This window comes from Convolutriloba macropyga, chromosome 6, assembly GCF_964194025.1.
Source record: "Convolutriloba macropyga chromosome 6, txConMacr16.3, whole genome shotgun sequence".
In the NCBI taxonomy this organism is placed as follows: Eukaryota; Metazoa; Xenacoelomorpha; order Acoela; family Convolutidae; genus Convolutriloba; species Convolutriloba macropyga.
In genome coordinates this window covers 7,746,154-7,773,374 of record NC_134473.1, presented here as the reverse complement: position 1 = coordinate 7,773,374, position 27,221 = coordinate 7,746,154, and the positions used below count along the sequence as shown (strand labels likewise).

The 27,221-nt window shown below is 33.2% G+C and overlaps 1 protein-coding gene across 1 annotated transcript; it reads right to left on the bottom strand.

The window, feature by feature from the left end:
• Positions 1-11,370: 11,370 nt before the first annotated feature.
• Positions 11,371-17,023, bottom strand: LOC142340730 (uncharacterized). The gene is made up of 2 exons (XM_075391429.1): positions 16,830-17,023; positions 11,371-11,797 (listed from the first exon to the last, which is right to left on the bottom strand). Exons 1-2 carry the CDS (start codon positions 16,978-16,980, stop codon positions 11,613-11,615), a joined length of 336 nt encoding a protein of 111 aa, XP_075247544.1. The 5' UTR covers positions 16,981-17,023; the 3' UTR covers positions 11,371-11,612.
• Between the last annotated feature and the right edge of the window lie 10,198 nt (positions 17,024-27,221).

The following is a 27,221-nucleotide window of genomic DNA, read 5'->3' as shown; positions in this document are numbered from 1 at the left end:
TTCATACAGAAGAAATTCTGAACATCAATAATCTAAACTTTCAACCGCTCACTTATTTCAATTAATATGTTAGTCTTTTGGTGATCACTGATATAGAAATATTACAACCTTTCTTTAACAGGTTTTCATTCATCGCCATCCGCCATTTATAGTTTAAGTACTATTTGGTTTTTCCTGTCAATTCCTTTCAAAAATTAATGGGTCTTCCATTCTCCCCATTGACATTAAAATTGAATTACTGCATTATTCAAAATGAACACATATTTTGAAGGAGGTGTTGATATCGAATGGTTTAAAGATTATTGTCAACTCTCTGATCATGTTGAATCCGCTTGGGTTAACTTTTTTAAACAGATTATTTTTAACGATAAAGTTTTCAGGATCTCCGAATTATATTATTCTGAATTTCAATGCGAAGTTATTTTATTTCTTGAAGACTTTGAACAAAAAGAAATTGTTATTTATTTTGAACTGATGACAAAAAGCAAGATTAATTATTTCTTAAAGCTAATTCATAATGATCAACTAAGTCTAAATATTAATTCCTTAAACTATAGCTACAAAGCTTACTTCAATTGATTTATTCTTCAACAATACTCAAATAAAGATGAATTACGAAACGGAATTCTTTATTTGGGGAGTCATTGCGGCAACTCTAGCCTTTATGGTGTTGTGCGCAGTAATTTTAATTTCCCTATTCATTTACCTCGCTTGTCATTATAGACCATTAACTTAACCAGTATATTCTTCAACTTATTATTCAACGTCAGATGTACTAGCAGCACAATTTTATAGAAAAACTTCAAAAGGTCTATTATAACGACCAGCCAAAAAAATTGGATCTATTATTTTGTACAGCCTTGTATCTTAGGATATCGTCAACCCTTCTTCAAGAGAGAACTCAGAAACAAGAAGCTACGATGAACTTTAGAACTTTAACCAAGTAATCTACCTCACAAACTTTAAATGCTTAATTATTATAAAATTAAGTTAAATAATTTATTCGATTATGTAAAATTTGATGTTTTGATTTAATACCTATGGACCGGGATGGGAGGTACTGAAGTGTGCTACACTCAGTAACACTATTTGATAATCTTAATGCTATTTTGAGAATTTACGTTATAGTGCGTGAAGCACAAACTTGATTTGGACAAAGTCCATTTTAACGTGTGAACAAATTACTAAGTAGTTTTGAATAAGCTACTATTTTAAGATCACTAACTAAAACTGAGAATACTATGACGTGATATTATCACGCCACACAGATAACACCAAGTTAACCTTGGTAACTCTGTCGACACTGTTATCTCTATCCAATAGGATACTAGAGAACCACGTGTCCGCAAGTATAAAAGGAGCTTGCACGCTCAACTACCAACACTTTTTGTTCCCTGATAACTTCTGATTTAAAATCATACTCCCGTATTGCTCCCTTGCTCAATCTCAGCTTACTTGAGATATTTTTCTAACTTAGAATATTTTGTGACTTGTTCTTAACTAAGAACTCTCTAAGTCATGAAATATTAACTTAACGCAAATTTGGATATCAGGTAAGTTTGACTTAACTTCTCTAAGTTATAAATTAACATCTCTTAAATTCTATCTAAGTTACAAGTTAACTTAGAATATTTCAACCTGTGCTAACTTGTACTATCTCAGTCTTAATAACTTTAACTATTCTATCCCTTCATGCTCGGTTCATATTTGATGCTGTTTAACATAACTTATTAATTCATATTTGCATTTAACTTTCTTTAATACTTAACTATTTACCAAGAGTAGAACTAGGGGTTGAACTCTCAAGTTATACATGTGGTCCCGCGATTAACCCCGTCGTTTAAGTATCTAATGTACGGACCAGCAGTATAAAGTCTTAAGCATGGGGCATTTCGTCAATATATTAAACAAGCTATATGCAGCTTATAAATAGCCAATGCGGGCTATAAGTTAAAATTGGCCAGAGTAAAAACTGGGTGACCACCGTTAGAGCCGAACGGGTGCAGAGCAGAAAAAATTAGAATGAAATTTAAAGCGGACTTCAATTTGATCCAATATTGAGTCCAATTTGACACCCGTTTTCATCTAAAACAATTAACAATAAAGAAGAATGGATTTTTAATTTATCGATGCTAGAAGCCGTAGAAAAAAAACTTAAAAATTTCATGAATTATTTGTTTAGAAAGAACAAAAAAACGGACCAAATTGTTTATTTTAAAAGACCACAATTCGATTGCAAATCAACTTTGTCAATGAATATTTCCGAGAGCCAGACTTTAAATCAACCTACCACACGTAATCATTCCCCACAACCATAAAAAGCAGGCAGTTTTTCGCAAATATTTTAAAAAAAACATTCAGAACAACCCAACTTGTCTGCTGAAGGAAACTTATGACCACCGAGTTGAGATTACCAATACAGAGAAGTTTATTCCGCCAAGCTGTGGCCAAATAATACGAAGTACTGGCAAAAAAAGAAAGAAGATTTTACCCGAAGTTCCAAAAAATCTCTATGAATTTTGTGTTCCAGAAAACTGGCCCCTGACTGATAACAATCAACAAGTTTTCCTACTTCGAGAAACCGCAATTATATTATTTGCGACGGATAAAGGACTAAAACTTCTGCCAAGATCAAAAGCCGTTCTTGCATATGGAACTCCTAAAACGGCTCACCCATTAAGGCGAATTTATATATTTTTTTGGACAGCTGAATAGTAGAAAATTGTGGTTGTTTGGGAATTCTTAGGCAGCAAAAGCGAAGAAGCTTACAATAGAGTCTTCAGTTTTTGGAGTCACATTTTCCAGAATTTCTTCTGACTGATTATGAAACTGGTGTCGTAGCCGCTTCACAAAAGTCCTTAACGGGAACAACTCATATCGGATGCTCGTTTCACTTTTCTCAGTGCATATACAAAAAGTTCCAATACGTGTGTTTGCAACAATCTTACAAAAATGATTTGAAACCCTAAAAATGCAAATAATTTGTTCTTTTTGCCATTTCTCTCAAATTCGGACATACGCAGTGCTCTTGAACAGTATGACACAAAACTCCAGCTCGAGCCATTTTTTCGGGTATCGTAATCTGAGTTAACATTTTCATTATATCTCTAATATTGTATTCATGAGAATCTTCGTTTCCAATTATGTAACGTTTTTGATAGGCCTGTGACCTTTCGTACAACTAACAAATGTGAAAACTGAAAACAGGTGGGGAAAAGAAATAAAAACAAATCCTGAGGTGATCCAGCACCCAAGCAAAGAAGCCAGCAATTGCAATTGAATGCAAAAATAATGAGACCGAAAAATTCTTATTGAGGTGGAACCATTCCAGTTAATAAAATACTGGGACTCCATTTCTGACCACTCATGTTACTTTTAATTTGTAACCAATCATCTAATTTCGCTAATGAAATTTAAGCATTCAGTTCTCAATATCATTCGGCTCTGTGACCGTTCGGCTTCAATTCCTAGCACGTAAAACTGATTAACTTCTGATCAAACTTCTGATCAAACGTCAACTCACTGGTATTGAATAGTAGTCACATTTCTGAAACTCAAGTAAATGCATATAGAATAAAATTGAAATCTCTTGCAGTAAAATTGTAAAACGTAAGTTGACACCACCTAGTACGAGGTGCTCAACCCAAGCCAGCACTGATCAGACCAACTTGAGTCTGCCGGAACAATCTGCGGTCTAGATACTATTATCAAGACCTTATCTACAGTCTGCACTGTCTGATCAAGGCGCTGCCTACGGTCTGGACAGTCTGATCCTATCCCCATAGCCTGGATAGTCTGATCATAGCGTGGTCTAGGGTCTGAATGGTATGATCTGGATAGTTTGAACAGAGCTCTTTCAGGAGTTTGCACGGTCTGACCACAAACCTTTCCAGAGTATAGAAAATCGAAATTTCCAGAGTCTAGAAAGTCTGCTCAGAACTAAGAAGTTCAACTAAAAAACCTGCCAATCTTTTGAAAAAGGAGAGATAATTAACCCATAAGGGTACCGCTTTTTGAACAGCATATCCTGATTTTACTTGATTGACATCAAAGACCACGCTAAAGACTAAGTTTTTTAATTGCCGTAGCTTTTACGAGTTGAAGCTTTTACTTTGTTCGGAACTAATGTTTTCAGTAAAGAACTCAAAAACGGTTTGTATGAAATGACTTCTATGTTCTATTTTTGTTAATACTTTATATTAATGCTCCCTGCTGCTTCAACATCTAAAAATGTTAGTCGCGGTGCCCTTAGACCAAAAAGGGTCTGGCACCCCGAGTGCCCGACTGAAGTCGGTTTGGGACCCCAGTGCGCAACTCATGTTTGTCTGGCTACCCCAATGGGCGACTTGGCACCAACTCAAGTTGGTCTGGCGCTCCCCGTGCGTGACACAATTTGGTCTGGCACCCCACGTGCGCGACTGAAGTCTGACTGATTAGAACATATTTCGGTCTAGATGGTCTGATCAGAGCTGGCTTGGGTGGCGCACCTCTTTTAGGGCAATCATAAGATGAATCTTTATGAATTCATTGAGAAGACTGTTTAGTATTACCAAAAAGTTTACTATTTTACTATTTCAGGCAACATGATACCGTATTAAATAGTCTGTTTCATTACCACGACTCATTGGTTTAAATTTTATTGCATAATTTGAGCAAAAATTGAGACTAAAATTGACCCGTTCTGAACCTGAGCTAAGTGAAGACTAACCGGACACTTTCAAATTAACCAGTGAAAACCAGTATTGGTCTTTCGGCTACGGCTAAATTACCGGACCGTTTCAGATAATTTATGAACTCTCAGGTACATATCTCGAAAAGTATGTTTTTAGTGATGAAACTTGGATGAACAAGGTGTGTTAGAAACATACCTGTGAACTACCCAGGCAGTAACTAGCGTCAGTAACAGAAGCTTCATATTGCTTCAATATCAAACAACTGTTATATCACAGTGTACAATGATAAACTAACGCACAGATTTAAAACGACTACGTTAACGTTTCATCAAATCATTAGTAAATATTGCATTTAGAAGAGAGAGAAGTTAAGTACGTATTCCGCCCCTGTTTGAAGGAATTATTGACAATATGAAAATAAAGACAAACCCACACTTTATTGAACAGAACACTCTATCTGTCGAAAGATCACCTTTTCATTGCTATTAGATGAAAGTTAAACAATTGATCTTCTTAACTTTACAGATGGTGCTGAATATTAGTCGTTTATTGATGGTTATTAAACAATAAGAATTATATGTTCGATCGCTAAGGATGAAAGTCAACACTTTAACAAGGTCTCAGCCAATGAGCGGGCACAGCCGATAGAGATTTTTTTTGTCCTTTCTTAACTAATGAGGTGATAGCTCAAACTAATTAGTTTGAGCTATCACCTCATTAGTTAAGACATGACAAAACAATTCTCGTTTCTCGACAAGACAATTCGATTCTCATTTTAAACTTTTGCCTCTCCGAGATTCATGGTTTTTTTTATTAAAAGTTAACCTTTTAATAAAAACCATGAATCCCGGAGAGGCAAAAGTTCCCGGAGGTTGGTGGCAGAGCAAATCAGCGCTGAAACAGACTAGAGACATTCTGTTTTTTAGGATGGCCAGTACTCTGTTCATGTCCCAGATTACACTGGCCAGTCTTGATTTTGCGTGAAAGTTACCGCATAAGAAATGTTCAGCTTCACTCCCGCAAACAACGTTTGCCTTATTTGCGACTCGAACTCTCGCGTTTGTACTTCTAACGATTAATTTGCGCTGCAAGACGTAACCACTGAGCTAAAGTGGCTTTGTGGTAATTGCTTATACACTGGCTTATGTATAAATAGTGTGTACACTACAATAGTAATTACAAGTTATAAGCTGCAATTGTATGACACTGTTCTGCTCAGACTTAATTTTGGGGTATGAGTAATTTTCAGACTATACAGGATAAGTTTAGTCTGCGCGAACTCTATGACCTCAACAGAAACAAAATGAAGAAAAACTCCACATAAAGGAACTTAAAATACTCTGGAGATGCAATGTTTCAGACCTGAATTAAGTTTTTACGCTTCAAATGTTCTGGTTCAGCACTGAAATGCTCTGGGACTTAAGTCCGGGTTTAAAACGAGAATCGAATTAATGAAGTGATACCACAACCCGGAATGACAAAAAGTCATAATCATAGAATTCTTGTATAACAGAGCATTGGCTGCATAAATGAAAAAAGTCATTGAATATTGGTAAAGCTACAACTTTGTCATAAATGAAATTTCTTTGACTAATATTTTTTTAAATCCAAATTATAAATTCAAGTTGATGCTTTTTTGATTTCCTTAAGAGACAATTATGATTTCATAATGTCCATATTTCTTTCTTTAGTACGATCCTAGAATAAAACGAAAGAATTCATATATGATCTTTTTATGACTGATCCTTTTTTGCTCAGAAGTAAATTTTTTGAATATTCAACGCTGGATGTTTGGAATAAAATTATTAAGTGCAACCTGTTTTTCAATCCGTCCGCATTGAGATCTTAAAAAGATGGAGTCATACATTTGTTCCGACCCACTTGTAGGTGGAGGAACTATATGCTCAAGTAATTTCTTTTGCACAGTCAGTTTTTGCCGATCGATATTTTTGTTGCAGAGAGGTGTGAGTGGTATCAAAAAAGCCCCTCAGGTGTAAAGTGCGAAATTAATAAATAATTTTTTTTTGAGTTGCAATTGAATGTTTATCGTGTTTCTAGCGAAATCCCAAAAATCTACATCGTTTGTCTGTTTCATTGTTCATGGTATCGTTGACTTTGACAAACATTTGTTTTGGGTAAAAACTTTGTTAGTTTTTGCATTTCGACTTGAGTTTTAGGCAAATTTTAAAAGAATTTGAGATGTCTGAGTAACGAACAATCTGAGTACTATTCTTAGTTGTTGCTTGGGTAACCTCTATTTGAAATTGATATGATATGCACTCCCTTTCAAGTCCGAGTTGAACTTCTTCAGTCTCATCAAAAATCAATAGAGGACTTTTTGTACTAAAGGGACATTTTACTCGAAGATTAAATTTGCAAACGAATGAATTTTTGTTTTTGGATCTCACATTTGGTTTTCGGGTTAAATTAGTTGTTTACTCAATTAAGATTTTTAGAGCTAATTTGAAGTGTGACAATTCGTTTGTTCCAGTTTTTGTTATATGAAATGAAAAATATTGATCTTACTGCTCTCAACTTTTTTCTGTATGGACGTCTTTCTTTTCTAAGAGTCAATCAAAGTTTGAATTGCAAAATATGAACTTCTTCTTTAAAGGCAGTTTATATGTGTTTCAATTGGTAGACAATAGTGACAGCATTGTGTTCAGAACATTATGTGCCATTGACACATAGCGAGCCTCCTTTTTGATTTTTATACTTGAGCTGACACAAAAATACATTTCCTCTTGTCTGAGCTGCGCTCATGGCAAATTTAAAGTTTAGACATAAGCGTTTTGATTCTTATCTTGCGCTCTAAAAAATTGAAGAAATTTTTAGCTAAATTTTTCAAGTTATTGATAATAAATTTTAATTTGATCTGAAATTTTAACAAAAGCAAATTTGAAATATCGGGTATCGTGGTCTTTATGAGTGAACTTCTACTAATTATTCACTTCTAATAGGAATTGATCGCTAATTGCGATTTTAAAATTCATAATAAACTCTTTAGTACTATTCAGTTTTTTCACAAGCTGATGGTTGTCTGCATAAATTTTCTCATTGAAATTGCAATTTTTATGTTTTTCTTTTCTTTTTTTTCCATTTGTGCTTATATGAAAAGGAAACAATTTGATAGAACAATTTTTGGTAAGTTCCAGGGCAAATATGATTAAAAATAATTTTAGTTTTTTCATTGTTCTCTTTTCATACCAGGAAGTAGTTGAGAAACCTTGGGAAATTTTTCAACGCCAGTTGATGAGATAGTATGAGCAGTACAAGGCAAAAGGAACGTCCGATCATTCAGACAGCCATTGAAACTATTCAATAGTCAGATTTTTTTCCTTCGTTTAATAATAATAATAAATTGTTCTCGAGTAGGATGTACACTTGTTTGCAACACATATGGTATATATTATGTACCCAAATAACAAATCTACTCAACAGGTCATCTATAGGTCCAAAAGGTCCTCGTCTAGCGATTCCGACCCCAGATTAATGACCGCATTTTTTGCAACCCCAGTTGCACGTGCCATTTTTTTATAGGTTTAATATGTAATAGCAAATATCTTGCAATAATAAGGGATATATGGTCCTAGGGGTAAAAAAACGGAAGAGATCCAAGCGGTGAATCGAAGTTTAAATTGAACGTAAAAGTTAGGTTAAGAAATTAAAAAATATATTTATACAAGGTCAGTATACAACCAATTACTGACACTAGGTTTTCAGTGGTCTCTCGCTTCAGTGATTCTTTCGTTTCAGTTCACTATCAGCTCAAAGTCTCAACAACCAATAGTCAAATGTTGAAATAAGTGTTTTAGGATATATATTTTTTGACGTTTGTTGAAAAAAAATTGATCCAAGAGGACGTTTTTGACGGGTTCAATATAATCGAAAAGAATTCGAATTCTCTCCTCGTGTTAACAATCGAATAGCACACGAAGATATATCTGAAGAGAAGTTGCCCCCTCTGAATTCTTACCGACACTGCAAGTAGTAATATTTATTAAGTAGGCCAACTCAAAAGCGATGTTTCTCCACTTTCAGGTTTCCGTGATGTTTATCGTGTTGGACAAATTTTTATCAGCGATAAATTATGCAACTATTATCATAACGGCTGACTTTTTCAGGTTTTTCAAAACCTCTATAAGCATTGATAAAATTTCACACAAATAAATTAGTTCACTTAAAACTTTTGGAATCCTGCGATGCCGAATGCTCTTTTTGTCACTTGCTCAGCCTTCATCATACTGTAGTGACGAAAACTGTAAACCCCATGAGCGATAAACACTATTGAGTGAAGAATCTTCTTTTGACAAATTATTGCCTTAACGCTCAATTTTCGAAAATTAGTTGAGGCAATCTTTTTTAAAACAAACCGTTTCTAATTGCTGAATTTTAGAAAAGCTTCCATTTCAATTTCTGCCTCAACAACAGTCTCTTGCTGGTGACGTTTGACACACAGTATCGCGACTTGTTTCAGTTTTCTATATGCACACCATCATACTTTTGAGCAGAACGTTCTTGACCGGCGAATCCTTCATCGGTTAGATAATTCCATATACGGAGTAGTGGAGTCTGTTTTTGCTCCACGAAAAAAATATTTACACACAAAATCATTTATAATAATAATAATAATTGTGGTTTCTGCGTAATCGCAGCGGAACAGCATTAGGCCTACAGTAGCCTGTTTTCAGCTGTCCTTTTTTCTTATTATTCCCCACATTTCAGACTGATCTTTTAATGAGTAGCATTGCTCTTTTTTGGTGACTATTGCCACTTTTTTTTGCGTCTGAAACTTTCACGTGGTACCATCATTGCAGCCAATATTGGTCAGGCTATTCTCAACCTGAAGCTATGGTTAAGTTAGAGCTCATCCTATAGTATCAGAAATGTATGAATGTTTTGTTTTGTTGTGAAATGTCGTGCTAATTAACTTTACGATGTGTTCTACGGCATTTAATGCGTTGGTTTGCACAACGGTTAATCTCTTTATTGTTAATAATGTTTTCGGGCAATTCATTGCTACTACAAAGATGAACTTTCAATGCCATTATCTATGACTTCTACTGTTCGAAGAAATCCACTTTGTTTACTTTGCTATTGATGCTTTCATGCTGATACACGATTGTTCGTTTTTGCAACTAATTTCTTGAAGAGTATCTATATGCCTGTATTTCACTAGCAATTTTTCGCTAGAATCTAATCTTTTTTACACTTAGTTCTTCGTGTCGTGGAATAGAAATTGAGTACTTGTCTTTATTGTCACCAATTTAAAACACTCTGATTACCAATATGTTTTTCTATCTTAAGCGCCTCTAAACTGTAATCCAATTGAAGATGAACATAGTCCGCAATGACAGTAAATCTAAATGACCAACGTTTCCAATGTTTTCCTAACGAATTTCAATTTCATTTCAAATCGCTTACAATTCAGCTTTCACGCCAAATAGCAATACCCGTTTTCTTTATTAAAATAAGATTCAATTTGATTCCAAAACTAAGGCGACTTTTTTATATTTAAAGGTATGAAATTATGAATAAAAAATAAACTTTTGGTGGAAAAGTATCTTGAGTCTCGGCGCAACTTTCCTCCCAATTGATGACAGGCAATATTTTTTCCAAATATCTCAACGGTAACCCAAAAAGCTCTCTCTTTTTTTCAAAATCTCCTTTTTTTCTCTCTCTCTCTCTCTCTCTCTTGGTCTCTAATTTGGAAAAGTATAAAAAAAACTGTCAAAAAATATTTCTATTAAGTTAAGATTTTGATACAGATTATGATTGCATTGGAAGAAGTAGTTGAATAGCAAGTGAAATTGAAGGTGACGTATAACTACGCCGACGTAATATTATGCCGATTATAAAAGTGCCAAAAATTTATTCATTTTTTATCTTGGTAAATTTCATAACCAATCATGTCATGTTACGGAGATGACGCAAAAAATTATCGGCCAATCACAATAAAGAACCAATTTTGGCATTCTTATAAAACTTTTTGTTTATTAGTAAAAGAAAACTGCAAAAGGACAATTATTAAGTAAGCAAAAGTAATTGCGAGCAATGGCCATGTCTCAGCGGCCCGTGGGATTTGATATGAATCTATCACAACCGAACATGTTATCAGCGTACCCTGAATGTTTTTTTAAATTTATTTTAGTTGCTCTTGAATTCACTGAAAGATTTTTTTCATGTTTTCGGCACTCTTGAAATAAGTTTCACTTTCGGCACTCTTAAACGTCGGCATAGTTGTACATAATCGAAATTGGAAGAAGCATACATTTGAACTGTTTCTAGAGCCGTAATTCTACCTAATTTATAGCTAGTATGGTATCCTCACTTCTAAATGTTTTTGTAAATCTCCAAAATGATTATGGCTTGCCATTTCTTTGTCTTAGTTGCAATGCGTGCTGCAATCTATTTTTTTGATAAACAATTCTCCAGTTTCAAAACAGGAAAAGGTCGCATTGATTCGTTTACTTCACTGTGATGCTCAATAATACAAAACTAGGGGTCAACTTAATGACAAAGGTAGTATTTTAAACAAATGGTTTAACATATGTGCAGTTATCTTGCATTTAAAACTTTGTGAGCAAGTATAATTGCTAAACATTTCGCAAAAAAACTTTTAAAATTATCCGTAACGATCAAAAATTTCTTCTCATAGATACTAAGAAACTGGGTTTTAAACAGGGGCGTAAAAGAAACAGTTCATTTTGTACTTGAAGATTTCTGATTTAAAGTGCTACAATGCTCCAGTATAAGGTTTCACCAACACAGCAAAGAAATATAAATAACTTATATTTGTACGCTGAAGCATCAGCCTTTCAGAAATCCGTTTTTTTCTTTCTTAAACATCTGCGAACATCTGAAAAAACTTTGGAAAATTTTTCCGCGTTTTTCTCGGGTTATTCCCCGCTCTGTTTTGATTATTTATGATAAACAGCGTCACATGAGGCTCTCTTGGTTGATTGACTTCCGGGCTCCGAGCATGGCAAGAAAGAAGGTGGGCAGCTGGAACAGGGGGGAGAGACAGGCCAGGGCGAAGCCAGAGTCCAGTCTAACATCAAAGTGTCCGGCTTGCTTGCGACAGCTGATGCCATAGACAATAACAGCACACATTACTAGACAGCCTGAAACCAGTATTACCAGTTTAGATTTTGACAACAAAAATACAAAAAAAAAATCACAGCCAAGTTTTTAATTTTTTCTGTCAAATTTTACCTCGAGTACGATTAAGTTTTAACTTCTCTCCCAATAAGTTTGACGTAGAAAGATTTGAGAAGTATCATTAGAAATACCATTGAGCGTAGATTATTTTAGCTGGTAGATTTTTCAAAATTAGTCTTTTTTGGGAATTTAATTAGACTGATTTTCAATAATTTTACCCAGTTTCTCAATAATTTTCATCTAACTTAAAGAGAGTGAACGAATTGCTGAACTGTTGGGCCCGACAATTTCCGCTAAATTTTGGTGGATTTGTTTGATATTTTAGCTTTAAATCGTTAAAAAAAATTGGTACGAATTTAGCTATTTGCAATATAATTTTGTCTGTTCTCTCTCAACTACAGAGAGAATTGCTTCAACCTCCCATGTATAGTAGAGTGATCTGGAATTATAAACTCGCCGGTCTATTTTATTGTAATATTGCACGAACTTCAGCCTTTATTTGCTAATTTCACACTTTCGTCAATATTTAGGTTCGTGATCTATTTGGGTTGATTGATAAAGTTGACTATATTCCTTGAAAATAAAGTTTCATTCTGCCCAATCAAAAGTTTCTAAATTTAGTTAATTTTAGCTAAATTTAGAAAATATAGTAACTCAACAAAAATGTCTATCTAAATAAGCAAGGGTTTGGAGTTATACTGAATGCGAGAAATATGTTATACTGATATGCGGTTTATGCTATTTTTTTGACATTTGGTGACAAGATGAAGAACGGCAAATTACGTATGCCATCTTTTTCAAAACCAAACCTTTAATAATATTTGAAATAACCAGGAAACGACGCGGTCTGGCCTGTACAATTGTTCAAACAGTTGAAACCTTTAATTTTTGCTCTCATTTTTCTAATCTGTTAAGAATTTTGAGTTTTTGCAATTAAAACTTATAATAATTATTAGCTTCAAAATAATCATGCTGAATAGAATTTCAGCCAGATTTTCTGAAATTTTTTTTGAGGTTTTTATGAGAATTATTTGGCTGAAATTGTCCAAAGGACTTCTTCAGTTTTCATCCTTCCAAGTTTTTTTATTACTTAGTCTGTCGTCATCAATTGGCGTGTCAAGTAACAAAGTTTAAGATTAGCCAATGACCACTGATGAAAAAATTGGTATCAATCTACCTAAGAATTATTTTAATATAGTCCACAAAATTCATTATCATCATATTTTTGCCAACATTTGATTTTTTAAAAAATAAACCTTAGAATAAGTTTCTTGGCTATGCAAAGTTTACCTTCTCCTTTTAAAAAATTAGTGACATTTTCAACGGATGCGTTCATTTAACTTTTGTGAAGAAATGATCGATAATTGAATGTGCAAACCTGAGCACTTATTATCAATGACGAGCGTAGATTTGCTAATTTTAGTTTGACGACCGAGTTCAATTTTTTAAAAACATTTCTGCAGGATATAATAAGAAAGAACGCATATTAGTCCTAAAGTAGACTTTATTGAATTAATTTCAATTTTTGTAAGAGAAAACGATGCTTCTCAAAGGTTATTTTTAACGATTGAAATCAATTATTTACTTAAACAATCAAGCAACATGCTCTCAAGCCCAAATTTTTGTATAGAATTCATATTTTCTCTGGCCGATAAATTTTTCGCTCATGTTGTAAGTGCACGTAAAGTCCTGTTACAATTTTTGCTCTTAAATATAATCCCGAGTGGACTGGGGATGGTTATCTTGTAAGATCTTGTAAGATTCTGTCAGAATCTTACAAGAGGATGCATCGTCTTACAAGATTTTCTGACAGATTCTTACAAGATAAACATTCGTCTTACAAGATTCTTACAAGATAGGCATTCGTCTTACAAGATTCTTACAAGATAAGTATTCGTCTTACAAGATCCTTATAAGATGAACATTCTTCTTATATGATTCTTACAAGATTAGCCGTTGTCTTGCAAGGATCGAAACACACAGAACTGAAATACACGGCGCATAAAAAAATTTGGAGAAGATGCACAAGAGACGAAAAAATATGTGATTTGTTCTAAACAGTGTAAAACTTGAAAGTCAAAAACTGTTCTTTGAGTAATAAATTTACACGCAGCATTAAATGGAAAGTGCGAATATGGGGTTTTCTGCTCCTCCAAATGGAATGCAAGGAGAAAAAAATGATTTTAAAATAAATAATTCTGCAATTTTTTATTCATGAGAGCATAAAAAGTCAGGGAAAAAATAATAATTTTATTCTCGTTTTTAGTTTTTGGCAAGAAGTAAAAGTTAATAATTTTGTAATAATGCAGTAAAAATTATCTTGAAAAGCAGTTTTCAATCAAATTATTGAATAAAAATATCAGCCAAAAATACGCAACCAGTTCTCAAAACTTCAATGCATGAAATGAAGAAAATTGCGAAAAAGGAACCAATGAGATTGAAGCTCAACCGGAACGAAATTGCAAGATTCTTACAAGATATCCATTCATCTTGTAAGATCTTACAAGATAACCATCTTTTGTAAGAATTTTGTCAGAACTTATAAGATAACCATCTTTTATAAGATTCTTGTAAGATCTTACAAGATAACCATTCTCTCTCATCCATGGATAATTTGCATTTGAGCCTCGAAAACTAACTTTTCAAGTCGATTTTATAAAATTCTTCAGAAATTCATGTCACTTTGAAAAGTTTTTAATATTGAAACTCTACCCATTTTTTGGGTTTCATGATTCTGGATAAAAGGAATTGGAACAACCCATATCATAGTGCCGGAGTAAATCAACAATGAATCATTATATTTAAAGTCTGTTTTTTTTTCAGTTTTGTGATATTCTGATCATGTCATTTTTTGCTATGTTCATGAAAAATTTTACTAAGCATGACAATATCAGTCGCGTATTTTCAGCTGATGAGAGAGTTTTCGGAAATTTAAAATTCTGTCTTGACGTCAAGACTCAAAATCAGACAAAATTTCAAATTTCCGAAAACTCTCTGAGCATCTGAAAGTATTATTATGCGCTGATATTATTATGCGCAGTAAAATTTTTAATTTTATAAAACTTCTTAGTGGCGAATCTCAGTTTTGTGAAAAAGAGGAAAGTAAAAAAAATCAGTAGTCACCCACTGAATTGGAAAAAAAGCAGGAAAAACCGAATCGTAAAAACGTACAGTGCAATCAATGAAATAACTTTTATATCGTTTAAAATCAGTTCATTATGCAATTTTTTTTCTTACTCTGGATTTTGTGCACAACCCATGTTGAAATTTATAACCATGTATGCGACACCAACATGCCCGTCCCAACTTTGAAATGATTTTCGTAATTAGCAAAAATTTATACTGATTTTCTTATGATCAGTGAAAACATGAATAAACGGAATGTGCATTCTAAAATCATGAAAAAAACAGAAGACTTGCAAGGTAGTTTACTAAGAGAAACTCTTGAGATATTATGATACATGGCTAGTTCGACAATTTACAATTGGGATATGACGAATCAGTACTGATATACTATGAGCCTGAGATCCGGGAGTACGCAAACGGTCACTACTAAACCTCTTTGATTTGCGGTAGCTCCCAGTGACAAAAGAGGGATTAAATGCAAGTGAATCTTCTGCAAAAAAGTGTTGTTTTCAATTCAAGTTACATAACTGCATAAGTCGAATAATATTACATCATGTTGCATAACTAGTGCTACATAATGACCCCCTCCCCCCTCCTGGTTTAGAACTCGACTTATCGGGAGACTTTATAGTTCTATTTGGTGGTGGTGGTGGTGGTGGTGGTGTGGGGGAGGGGGGTGTTTTGACTATAATCACACGGTCGAGCACCTAGTTAAAAGTCTACAGCTTATTCGTTATATAACGTGCAGCGTGTGTCATTGCTGTCAACAAAACATAATGGGAGGCTATTTTGGTCTATTTATACCATAATTTTTTTTGAATTATGTAAATTACTCAGAATATAACACTAAGGTTAGATATCTATGCTTTGAAATGTTAAATAAATTAATCAGTATTGTTATTAGTATAATAACCTTCAAACTGAAGCTGTTCGTTCTCATAGGTAAAAATAGGATTTGAAGGCTCCTATTTATCTATTAACGGATACATTCTTGTGTTGATCGAGCAAAAACTCGGTTAAAGCATTTTTAAAGAAAGTTTTAATATTAAAAGTTTTTATTGAAGGGGGCAATTTGTTCTATTTTTGAACGCTTTTCAAGATTAAAGATTTGTAACTCCAGTTCGTTTGCGTTTCCTTTTTTATAATAATTTGATTTGTTCTCTTGTTCTGTCTAGCGTTATGGCGACTAGTAAACAATTTAAAATTTTCGGATGTTTCCCAGTGTCTTATATCTGATTGTAGCTTCATTAGGCTAACTTTTAAGATAAACAATTGGGCTGGCAGGATACGATCCTTAATGAGAAGGTCAATGGAGTGGTCAAATTTTTGTCGAAAATAACAAACTTTCATTCCCCAGTTAATTTGCCTGTTTATGCGGTTTATGTTTTTCGCTGTAAGAGTTTGAAGAAATGATCCACTGAAAGAAAAATGTGAGAGTACAACTGACTTGAAAACATCAATGCTTACTTTCAAAGGAACTTGATTTTTTACAAGATATAAAGAACGAATTGCATTATCCATTTTGCTTAAAACTAAGTTCAGGTGATTTTCAAAGGTTAGGCTTGAATCAATTTGTACTCCCAGATAACGACATGCATGAGCTGGTTTGATAACTTCGCCTTTAAAAGAAAAATCTGGATCCGAATTAGTATGATTTGTAAAGAATAACATCTCTGTTTTATCGGCATTTAAAGTGAGTTGATTTTCTGTCAGGTATTTGTCTGTTTGTTCTAATGTTCATAAGGGGAAAGAAGCAACCAGAATGGGGAAAGAAGCAATATTTTTTTAAATTATATTACGAAAGATTTATTGCGATACGATCATGTGAGTTAAAAAGCGTGAAACGCGACCGAAGGGGTGATGACTAACACTGTAGGGCGCATATGATGATGATGAAGCAGTTTAGGCACTTGATAGCAATGTAGTCTTCTTCGTCTCTGATTCTCATCCCACTCTCCACCCTCTCCTGTACACTCAGTTCACACCTTAGCCCAGATTGGAGCATGAACAGACTCGTCATCACACCCAACACCCCACTCAATATCAGACAGCTCCTTGTCACCAACAGAAACACTAAACAAACGAAGTACTACTACATATACAAATTTCATAACTAAACAATCACTGAGGACGTTTTGCAATCGTTGAGGTCCACTAAACGGTTCGAGAATTAAGTCCGAATTTCGACGTAAAATTTTGTAGGTCAGGGTTTAGACATCACAAATGAAAAGACCAAAAAAATGCGCGACCACAAAATACCATGCTCGACTTCAATTTTCTTCGTGACCGAAGCTATTGATGCTGAAGTTTTGGAGTTCGACTTAGGCTCGACCCAATTTTTCACGCTGCATCTTTTTTTACATGCACTTTGAAAGTTGGCTAGAGCATATATCATAGCCGATTAACTGCATATCATTTCTCGACACACGCGTGAAAAAGCTCTCAAATGCCAGATCATTGCAACAGCAGACTCTGCAATGCCACATTCTCTTTCTGCAACCGATTCGGGTTTCAAACAAAATTATGCGACTCTGACAAAGTTCTTGCAATCTGCGTGGTCTCCATTATCAAATAATCTTGGTTTATATTGATCTAAATTTTAAATGTTTGCTGATTATTTCTTATTGCCAATCTTAATGTTATCTCCGATCTCTGACGTTTCTTCCTCTCTCCCTCAGCTTTTTAACTCGTTTTTTTAAATTTCCTTGCGTTAATGAACTGGGCTCAAGTACCCTACTGTTGGATGACATTGCTTACGAAAAAACTCCCCTCTCATTAATCAAAGACTCCCCTCTGACAAAGTTGCTACCAAATTCTGTCTCAACATCTCCAAATGTCGTTTTCGAGAAAGTCCAGCATTTCTAATCGAGTTCATCTCTACTCAAGTCATTTCACTCGAGTCACGCAACCTATTATTTTTTTAAACAAGTAAATTAAAATTATAATCATGTAGTTAAATAAACTTGCAACAAAACATTCCTCCAAATAATCCAAGCACAAATTGAAAACAACACTAAATTTGGTTACAAAAATTACATTATATAAATTTCTTCGAATAAATTTCTTCAAATATATAAATTTCGCCGAACAAAAATCATATTATATAAAGTGTTCTTCGAATAGTCGCACAGTACTATTTAAAATCAATATTTCTTATTGTGAGGTTAAAGAATTGCTCAACGTATTCCTGGATATTTTTTCCGTGCAAACCGACATCATTGTGGTGGTAACTTATCCCATTTTCATACTAATTGATGAACAATCGCATCCATTCCAAAGCTGGTTTGGACATTCTGTTCAATTTTGAAAATATTTTTTAAGTTGTTCCTGGAGGAATCAGAAACCTGTGAAAGTTTTCAAAATTTCCGGTTCGACTATGTCATAATGAAATTTGATTAGTGACACTTTTGCTATTATGAGCTAAGCTTGTAGGCATTTTGTCTGTATCAGTAGGTCTCTAGCAACGTAGAACCAACAATTTGGATAAAAAAAATGCTGAAAAAGATAAATAAGATGGCACAAGTGATGTCAAATAAGTACAAGGGTTTTCAGGGGAATTTGATGTATTCTTAGGTAGATTGATTGAATGTTCTATTTAGCTGCTCATCAACATTAATGTTCCTGTCGATCTGAATACCAAGGCGTCTGCAACATGTTTTGATGCGAAAACTTCGTTTTACAGGAGAAAGATATCAAATCGGAACTTTTTCGTGAAAACAAATCAATTCGATTTTCTTTGAAATCATGTTAAGTTTGTTCATCTCCATTCTGCAACACGTCCCTGACATTTCCATGTAAACTACTTTTTTTTCCACAAAAGACAAAATATTTGTCATCTGCGAACTGAATTACTCTCTCCGTTGTGTTTATGTTAACTGAAAAATCATTTATGTGTAACTTGAAACGAACAATGTTTCAATATACGAAGTTGTGAACTAAAGGAAAATCTTAGCACTTAATCTGGCACAAATGAGATCTGGATTTTTACAACTCGCAGCTGAGTGTACTAAGCGAAGTTATCTGATCCTCTATAGTATTTCACTTTTAACTTAATTTCATTATGGTCAGATATCTTAATTGTTTCTTGCTCGAGAGCATCCCGGTCAAAAAAGAACAATTTGTGATTGTATAAAATCATGTAAATTAATTAGGTGAACATTCTAAGACTGGAACATCATACGCGGAGCCTAATGCGAGATAAATAAGGATCTTCAGGTAAACATTTACAAAGATGAGAAAAGTTGTCAGAAAAACAATATTTTTGGTGCATTTTTGCTTTGAAATACATATTTTTAACTATTGACGGATTTATTCTCGTCATTTGCTCTAAAGGTTGGATCGAATTCTTGATTTCTTGGTGTTAATAATGTTTCTATTGTACGATTGGTTGAACTTTATTGTTATTATTCATTAGCTTTCTCTTCAGTATATGCTTCAAATTTTTATATGGAACTTGAAAAAAAAAATCTTTTTTTTTTCAGAATGTTTTGGTAAACATTGCTTTCATACCGAAAAACATTTTTTCGCCCATATAAAAAACAATAATAAAACACAATACAATTCGATTAATAGTTTCTACCCGTGTGATGCATAAATATTTCTGCACAGGCATTCATTTTCTACTGACATTGATTTTTGTTTATATTAAATTGACAATGCTAGCTAGAATGATCAACTTCATACTTCGCGCCATGCCGCGAAATCTTCAAGCTATACTTTTGCAAGTCCTATCGGCTAATTCTGAAGACTAATGAAATGAAGACAAATTAGACGAGTGATTTTGATCACGCCAAAACAGGAAGCGGAACAAAAAACGAGTCATTTTTCAGTTAGGACTTTTAGCACTTTTTTTTAAGTAGTATGATAAAATGGTGTTTGAACAAAATATTTTTCTCCCGAAACCGTTTTTTGTTCCCATGCAGCTATTTGACCCATAAAGGACTAAAGTAATACAAATTAATTTTGTTGAGCAGGATCGAGTAAACAACATAAAATGCCTTTCATTTGGATATGGTGTCATCCATTCACTATTACAATCGATTATTTTTGTTGTTCATCAATTTATGGTTTTTCAGCTTCAAAGCAACTTTTCTCTTATTCTTTCATCAGAAAGACAAAAGCTGGGTGCCAATCTCTATCTCTTCTTTTATTTAGACCAATATATAAATGTTTGAAGGTTTTTTTATACTCTCAGTGATTACAAAATGAAAATGAGCAAGTAGGAAAAAAGGAATATAAATTTCAACAAGTCAGATTTTTGAAGAAAGAGAGAGGAAACATTTAAAATATTGCATATTCATTCTAACTCAAAACGTTATCACCTCCTTTTGAAAGGTTTTTGAAGTGATGTCTAAAAACCTTGAGAAAACATTAAATGACTCTTGAGATAACAAAATATCTAAAATAGATTAGATATGATGAATTGTTATTTTTTAAAGCTAAAAAAGGTTCTATGTTGACAATTGTCCCATTCTCAGATAAACAGAGAGTACTAGATAGCTCAAAACAATGGTAATGTATTCCTGTAAAAAATTTAATAAGCGTTTTAACGCTTTTCTCTAGACAAAAAATTATGGTCATTTTTACACATCCAATTAAACAACCAATTTAAAAAATAAAAGTGTCAGAAAAAAGATAATTGCCAAAAATAAATAGAATGGTCAATCAGTTGATTTGTTTCTTGTTTTAAGGGAGGTTAATTTAAAACTCAACCGTAGTATAAAATCTCAATTTATGATAAGATCAAGAAGTCTAGCAGAAAAACATTAAATATTGATTGAATTTCACGATCGAACATCTTACTCTACTCCAAAAAATGTCAACATTAAACTTAGGAAATTTTTGGTTTGTTTGGATTGAGTTAGACAAAAACAATGAGAGCACTTGCGTTTTTCTTCAACAGCGCCGGTCTGTTTGGATTCAAAGGTAGAAAATCTTTGTTAGGTCTGAATTCAAACAAAAAGGATTATTGCAAAGCTCAGTTTCCAACGGAGAAAATTTTCGGTGCACTATCGTATCAAAAAATTCGAAACTTAGACATCAGAAAAAAACATTACAGGATACAATAACGTTCATTATAATGTTTCTATAATACCCTTCAGACAAGTTTCGTACGACATCTATAATAATATCGATCGTAACTTCCAATCTTTTGAAAAATTTTCCATAACAACTATCAGTTTTTGTCATTGCTACTTCAAAACGGCCCAATATCTTTAAACTGGGTTTAATTTCGGAATATAAGCTGGCCGCTCCTGTTTCTCCCATTCTTTTCTTAAAACAAATCGCCAAAAATTGTTGGTTTATTCACAGAGCCAATATTTTGTGAAAAGATAAGGCCTCTAAAATGATTTTCTGTGCTGTTAAATTATATAAATTATTAGACTCTTTCTTTTTGAAATTCTTTGTCTTCAAAGATTCTATCAATTTTTATATTATTAAATTTTAAAAACTTAAATTTTGTAGATTATTTTAGACATATAAAAATCAATCTCCCACCATCTGACAGTATTGTTAACGAAAGTATTAGTGAGTTGTCAGAAATCTTTTCCCAAGAAACAATTCTTCTTTTTTGAAAAAATCTCAACGAAACCACATTTCATCGCAGTTAAAGTACAAACTGTTATAAACAACTCTGATGCCCCTTCCAGTTTTTACTCTCTTGGACCATCGTTTTCTAATCTGTGTTCCACGATTCTTATATTGTTTTATAAAAGCGATAATGTGATTTTGAAGCAAAATTGAATGGCTTTGAAACAATTCCACAGCATAAAATATTTGTAATTTTAACATAGCCAAATGAATAACTAATTCATCAACTTAAAGTTAGGAACACATTTTCTTGCCTAAAATAATTTGGATAGTGAAACTCTGATAGCATACTGCAGATACCAACCGGACTTGTTATGAAAAGATGAAGAATTTTAGAGGAGACATGGTTAAATAATGGCAGAATTTCACGGTCAAGCATCCTACTGTACTCTAGATTGTTTCAATCGAAAAGGAATGGCAATGTAATTGGTTTTTAACGTAGGAAGCTGTCGGTATACAATTGGGCCGAACAGCTACTTAAATTCAGTAAAATTTAAGAACAAGCGAAAACAAAATAACGTCCTGGGTTCAAATTAAGTTTCAAGTAACTTGTCATGCCATTTTTCAAGCTTTATAACTATCCAGAAGATGTTTTGTATAGTTTTTACAGCTGTTATTTTTTAAATGTTTATCAATCTAAGCCCAATTACGAGGTCTTTTTCTAAAATTTTCCCAAAATCTAACAGTCTTCGCAGTTATTGGATCAATGCTGCTTGAATCTTTTTAATTGGGTTGCAATCCTTACTATAACCCGACCACTGAAGTACCTTCCATTCCGTTTCTTGGAAGAAATACTCGGAATCATTAACCTTTGATTTAGCAGCAGCAGCAGCCCTATTTTGCTGAAAAACATGTTCTGAAAAAATTATTTTTTCTATCTTTTTCTAGTGCTAAATTTTTTTAAGTGCTAAATAATTGAGAATGATTGGGCGTCTAGCCAGCAACTTTGGACATTGGACTGTATTGCTATTCCAAACATTGACGACTGCTTTTTGAACTCCATTTTAAAGCATAGCTTGCAATATTGGATTTCTCAAGTAATTTTACTCGATTTGTTCTTTTTTCAGTTTGGTTTATTTGGTGAACTTTTTGATTTGGTGCTCCCTTTTTATACATTTCAAAGACTTCAGTTTGTATTGGTACTCTTTCTGTTTATTTTGTAAAATGTATTCACGCATTTTGTCAAAATTTTGCGCATCAAAAACGGATTAAATATGTATAAAACAGGGTGAATTAGGTTTAATTGGACACTCTGAGCTGATTTAAGTAAATTTTATATGTAAAATATGCTTAAGATTATTGGGTTAATGGGAATGCTCAATTATTCCCATTATAACGGAATGGAATGTTTTAATTACAGGTTAAAACATTTTTTTGAGTTCAAAATTGTGCAGTTAGTATTTTTTTCCTATTTTATGAGTTATTTTTGATCAATGGCACTTGAATTGACTCTGGTCATACTTCAAAAAGGCATCACTGGGCATAATGGCAGTCTTTGAAACTTCGTTGATGATACTTTTTTCATTGGTAATGTCCAAGTAAACAAAAATTATGAGAAAAATTTCAGAAATTTTATGGAAAGATAAGATCTTCAAAATGATTTTTTGTCTTCATAATTTATACATAATTATTAAACTCTTTTTGTTTTTTAATTTCTTTGTCTTCATAAAAGGTATCAATTCTTATAATCTTAAATTCTAATAACTAAGATTTTGTAGATTATTTTAGACACCTAACAATCAATTTCCCACCATCTGATAGTACTGTTAACGAAGGTATGGGTGATCAGTCAGAAATCTTTTTTCGAGAAATAGTTTTTCTTTTTTGAAAAGATCTCAACGAAACCAAATTTTGTAGCAGTTAGAGAACAAACTGTTATAAACAAATCTGATGCCCGCAAATTTTTTAGCCCTCTTGAACCATTGTATTCCATTTTCTGTTCCTCGATTCTTACATTGTTTTAACAAAGCTATAATGTAATTTTGTAGCGAAATTGAATGACTTTGAACCAACTCCACGGCATTCAATATCTGTAATTTGAACGCACCCAAATGAATAACCAATTCATCACCTTAAAATTTCGGAACAGTTTTTATTGCGTAAAATAATTTGAATAGTGAAACTCTGTTACCCAACAGCAGTGCGTTTTGGTACCCAACCTGACCTGTTATGAAAAGATGAAGAATGTTTAGGGGAAAAATGGTTAACTATTGGCTGAAATTCACGGTCAAGCATCCTACACTACTCTAGATTGTTTCAATTAAAAAGGAATGTCAGTGTAATCGGGTTTTAACGAAGGAAACTGTCGGTATACAATTCAGCAAAGCAGCTACATTAACCTAGTAAAATTTAAGAAAAGCAAAAAAACAAGATGACGTTCTGGGTTCAAATTAAATTTCTAGTAATTTGTCATGCCATTTTTTTAGCTTTATAAACATCCAGAAGACGTTTTGTATAGCTTTCACATGTGTTTTTTGTGATGTGCATCAATCTAAGCCCAAATACGTGCACTTTTTTCTTACAATTTTCCCAAAATCTGTCAGTCTTCGCAATCATTGGATCAAAACTGCTTGAACATTTTTAATTGAGTTCCAATCCTTACCATAACCCGGCCACTCAGGTACCTTCCATTCCGTTTCTTGGAAAAAATAGTCGACGATCAGTAACCTTTGATTTAGCAGCAGCCGCACTATATTGCTGAAAAATCTGTTCTGAAACAATTATTTATCTTCCTTTTTCTCCAAGTGCTAAATAACATAAAGAATTGAGAATGTCTGGACACCTAGCAAGCGATTTTCTACAGTTGACTGTATTGCAACTCCAAACACGGATTTCTCAATTAAATTTATTCAATTTTTTTTCAATTCGGTTAATTTGGTAAACTGTTTGATTTGATGTTCATTTTTTCAACAGTTCAAAGATTTCTATTGGTTTTGGTGCTCTGTCTCTTTGTTTTGTAAGATGGGTTCCCAGAGTTTCTCAAAACTTTGAGCATCAAAAACGGATTAAATAGGTATAAAACAGTGCGAATTAGGTTTCATTGGAGCCTCTGAGCTGACCTAAGTTGATTTTTAAAGGAGAAATGCGCTAAAGATCATTGGGTTATTGGGAACGCTTAATTATAAGTGAAAACATCTTTTTTGAGTCCAAAAATGTGCAGTTAGTAACTTATGTGCAGTTCTTTTCTTATTTTCGGTTTTCTGTTTAATGGCACTTGAATTGACTCTGGCCACAGTTCAAAAAAAAAGATCTTTGAGCATAGTGGCATTCTTTGAAATTTCATTCATGAAGTTTTTTCAATGGTAATGGACAAATAAACAAAAATTATGAAGAAAGATTCAGATTTCAAAGTTTGAAATTTTCAAAAGTTCAATTTTTTTCAGTCATGTTTCAGCTTTTCGTTATGGCAGTGTTTCAAAACATTGTATTGTTTTTCGTTCATAGGTAAATTTCATAAGAACTTATTTGGTTTTGAGGAGATTAAATTCAACAGATTCAGCAGTTTTTTTCGGCTAATTATTAGTTTGGATCTACAACTTTTAGTTGTGCCTATTCGCTTTGTCTCCTAAGTCCAATCATATTTCTGCTAGTCTGCAATTGAGTTGTTTTTGTAGAATTTAGCAAAAGATTTTTTTGAAGCCAGAAGCAATAGGAAATTTGACAAACTTGCAACGTTTTTTTTCAAGTTTTCATACTTTTTGAGCTCAAATGTCAAACAAATTGTTTTAAGTTAGGAGATGCAATCATCCACAAACTTTAATACTAAAATTTTGTTATGGTAACATTGACACCAAAAAGATGTAGTAATTGTTCAGAATGGTTTTTGCCAAAATTTAGTCACTTTAATGTTACTAATAATCACTTAAAATTACAATTGTCTTAAACTTTTTCCTGGCTCGTTTTTTTCTTCTATATTTGTAGCTAAAAATCTCATTTGAGTTTGTTTCAAAACGACCTGCGTTTTGTTTTCTTTGTGATTGTTGAATTTTTTTTCGTCTGCTTAAATCGTAATGTTCAACTGTTCTGCTAGTAAAATTCAAAAGTAATTTTTTTCATTCACGTCTTCTAAATTTCCGGTTTCATTCTTTTATTTTCATACTATCCAAAAAATCAAATTGTATTGGTGCACTGTCTCTTTTGAGGTTTCATCATTTTTTTTCAAGTTTTGTTGACAATATGAAGCAAAACTGGAGTAGCAATTGAATTCTAGCTGGTGCAATTAGTAGCAAAAAGCAATTGTTTTAGGGCTTGTCAGTTTCCAAGACTTCCTTCGATGTGGAATGAGAAAATGGCGTTTGAACAGATTTTCGCTCTTGAAAACAAGTTTTTCCCTATTCCGTTTTTGTATTTTGATATTCATTTAGTCTGGTTTTCATGAATGTTTACGCGGCTATCTGACAAAGTTTTACAGACACTTTTCATCGTTTCCTTACTAGTTCTCAAAGTTTCATCCGGTATTTAAGTTTTTAGCAACTTTGTCACATTTTGGTTTTGAAAAACATTGTAATTTGTTTAATTTTTGTCGTCCTTTCACTCATTTTCATTAATGGCTTCTGAGTCAATCAAGATTTAATTAGGATGTGTGCGTCTTGAGGTCAATTTATTGACTTTTTCTTATAAATTCTCTTTTTATAAAACTAAGTTGAGAATTAGAAATCTAATTGAAATCAAATAGTAGCCGCTCAATATAAACATGCAGTTGATACTTTAACGACATGATCAATTTTTGAGATTTGTTTTGAAAGAAGGAGAGAAGTTGATTTATGGATCTAAACTTTTTGTCTGGTAAAGTTAATTGTTACTAGATTAAATTGTTTCTTTTTCTAATTGTACTAATGTTCTAACTGTTTGTACTAAGGTTTTCAGTTGTACTAATTATCATCATAGCGAAATAACGAAACTTGTTTCCACCTATATTTACCATTTTTTAATGAACGTATGTCCTTTTTAAGAACCAACAAAATTTTGAGTTCTTTGATAGACATTTACGCCACGATTGTGGATATGCGTGACCGGAATATTATGTGCATTGTACATTAGCAAGCCTCCTTGTCAATTTCTATTAGGGATCCCCAGAATCGTTATAAAAACCAATCGGGAAGATTTATTCCTGGCATCTTTTTTTCCTAATGCATTAATAATCAGGCGGGATTGGGAAAGATAAGATGAACAAGATGAAGCGAGAACTGCTTAATAAATGGACGCTAGCTGCCCGGGTCGAAGATTTGAGCGCTTTCCGTGGTACTAAACTGGTTGAATAATCTGGTGTGAGAAAAGATTTAGCACACCTCAACAAGAATCTTCAAGTATTGAGGAACACTTTTATTCAAAAGTAAAGCTGCTTTCTGCTCCAGAATTTTATCATCTTCAGTGAAAAATATATCTAGTTTGACAGAATATAGCATACATTTTTGCGCGAACTGAATAACACGTGCAAAGGTTTCCTTTAGATTTAATTTATTCGCGTCAATCATAATAAAAAATGTGTTTTGTCAATATTTACATGTCTTGCCTGGTTTGGGTGCAATTTTTAAGTGCGTTTGGTTGACAATAAAGTTTATTTGTCTTCTAATTTGACATTGAATGATGTGTCGACTTTCATATACAGCTGTTGGTTTAATCGACTTTCTATAATTACATCCTATAAAAATGCGAGCTCCACCTTTGTCG

Bases quoted from the DNA above. Each gene is read 5' to 3' on its own strand.
- LOC142340730 (XM_075391429.1), bottom strand. From the start codon at position 16,980: ATGACGAGTCTGTTCATGCTCCAATCTGGGCTAAGGTGTGAACTGAGT. The intron at 11,798-16,829 runs GTTAGTCATCAC...TACTGGTTTCAG, and splicing joins CATCATATGCGCCCTACAGT to GCTGTCTAGTAATGTGTGCT.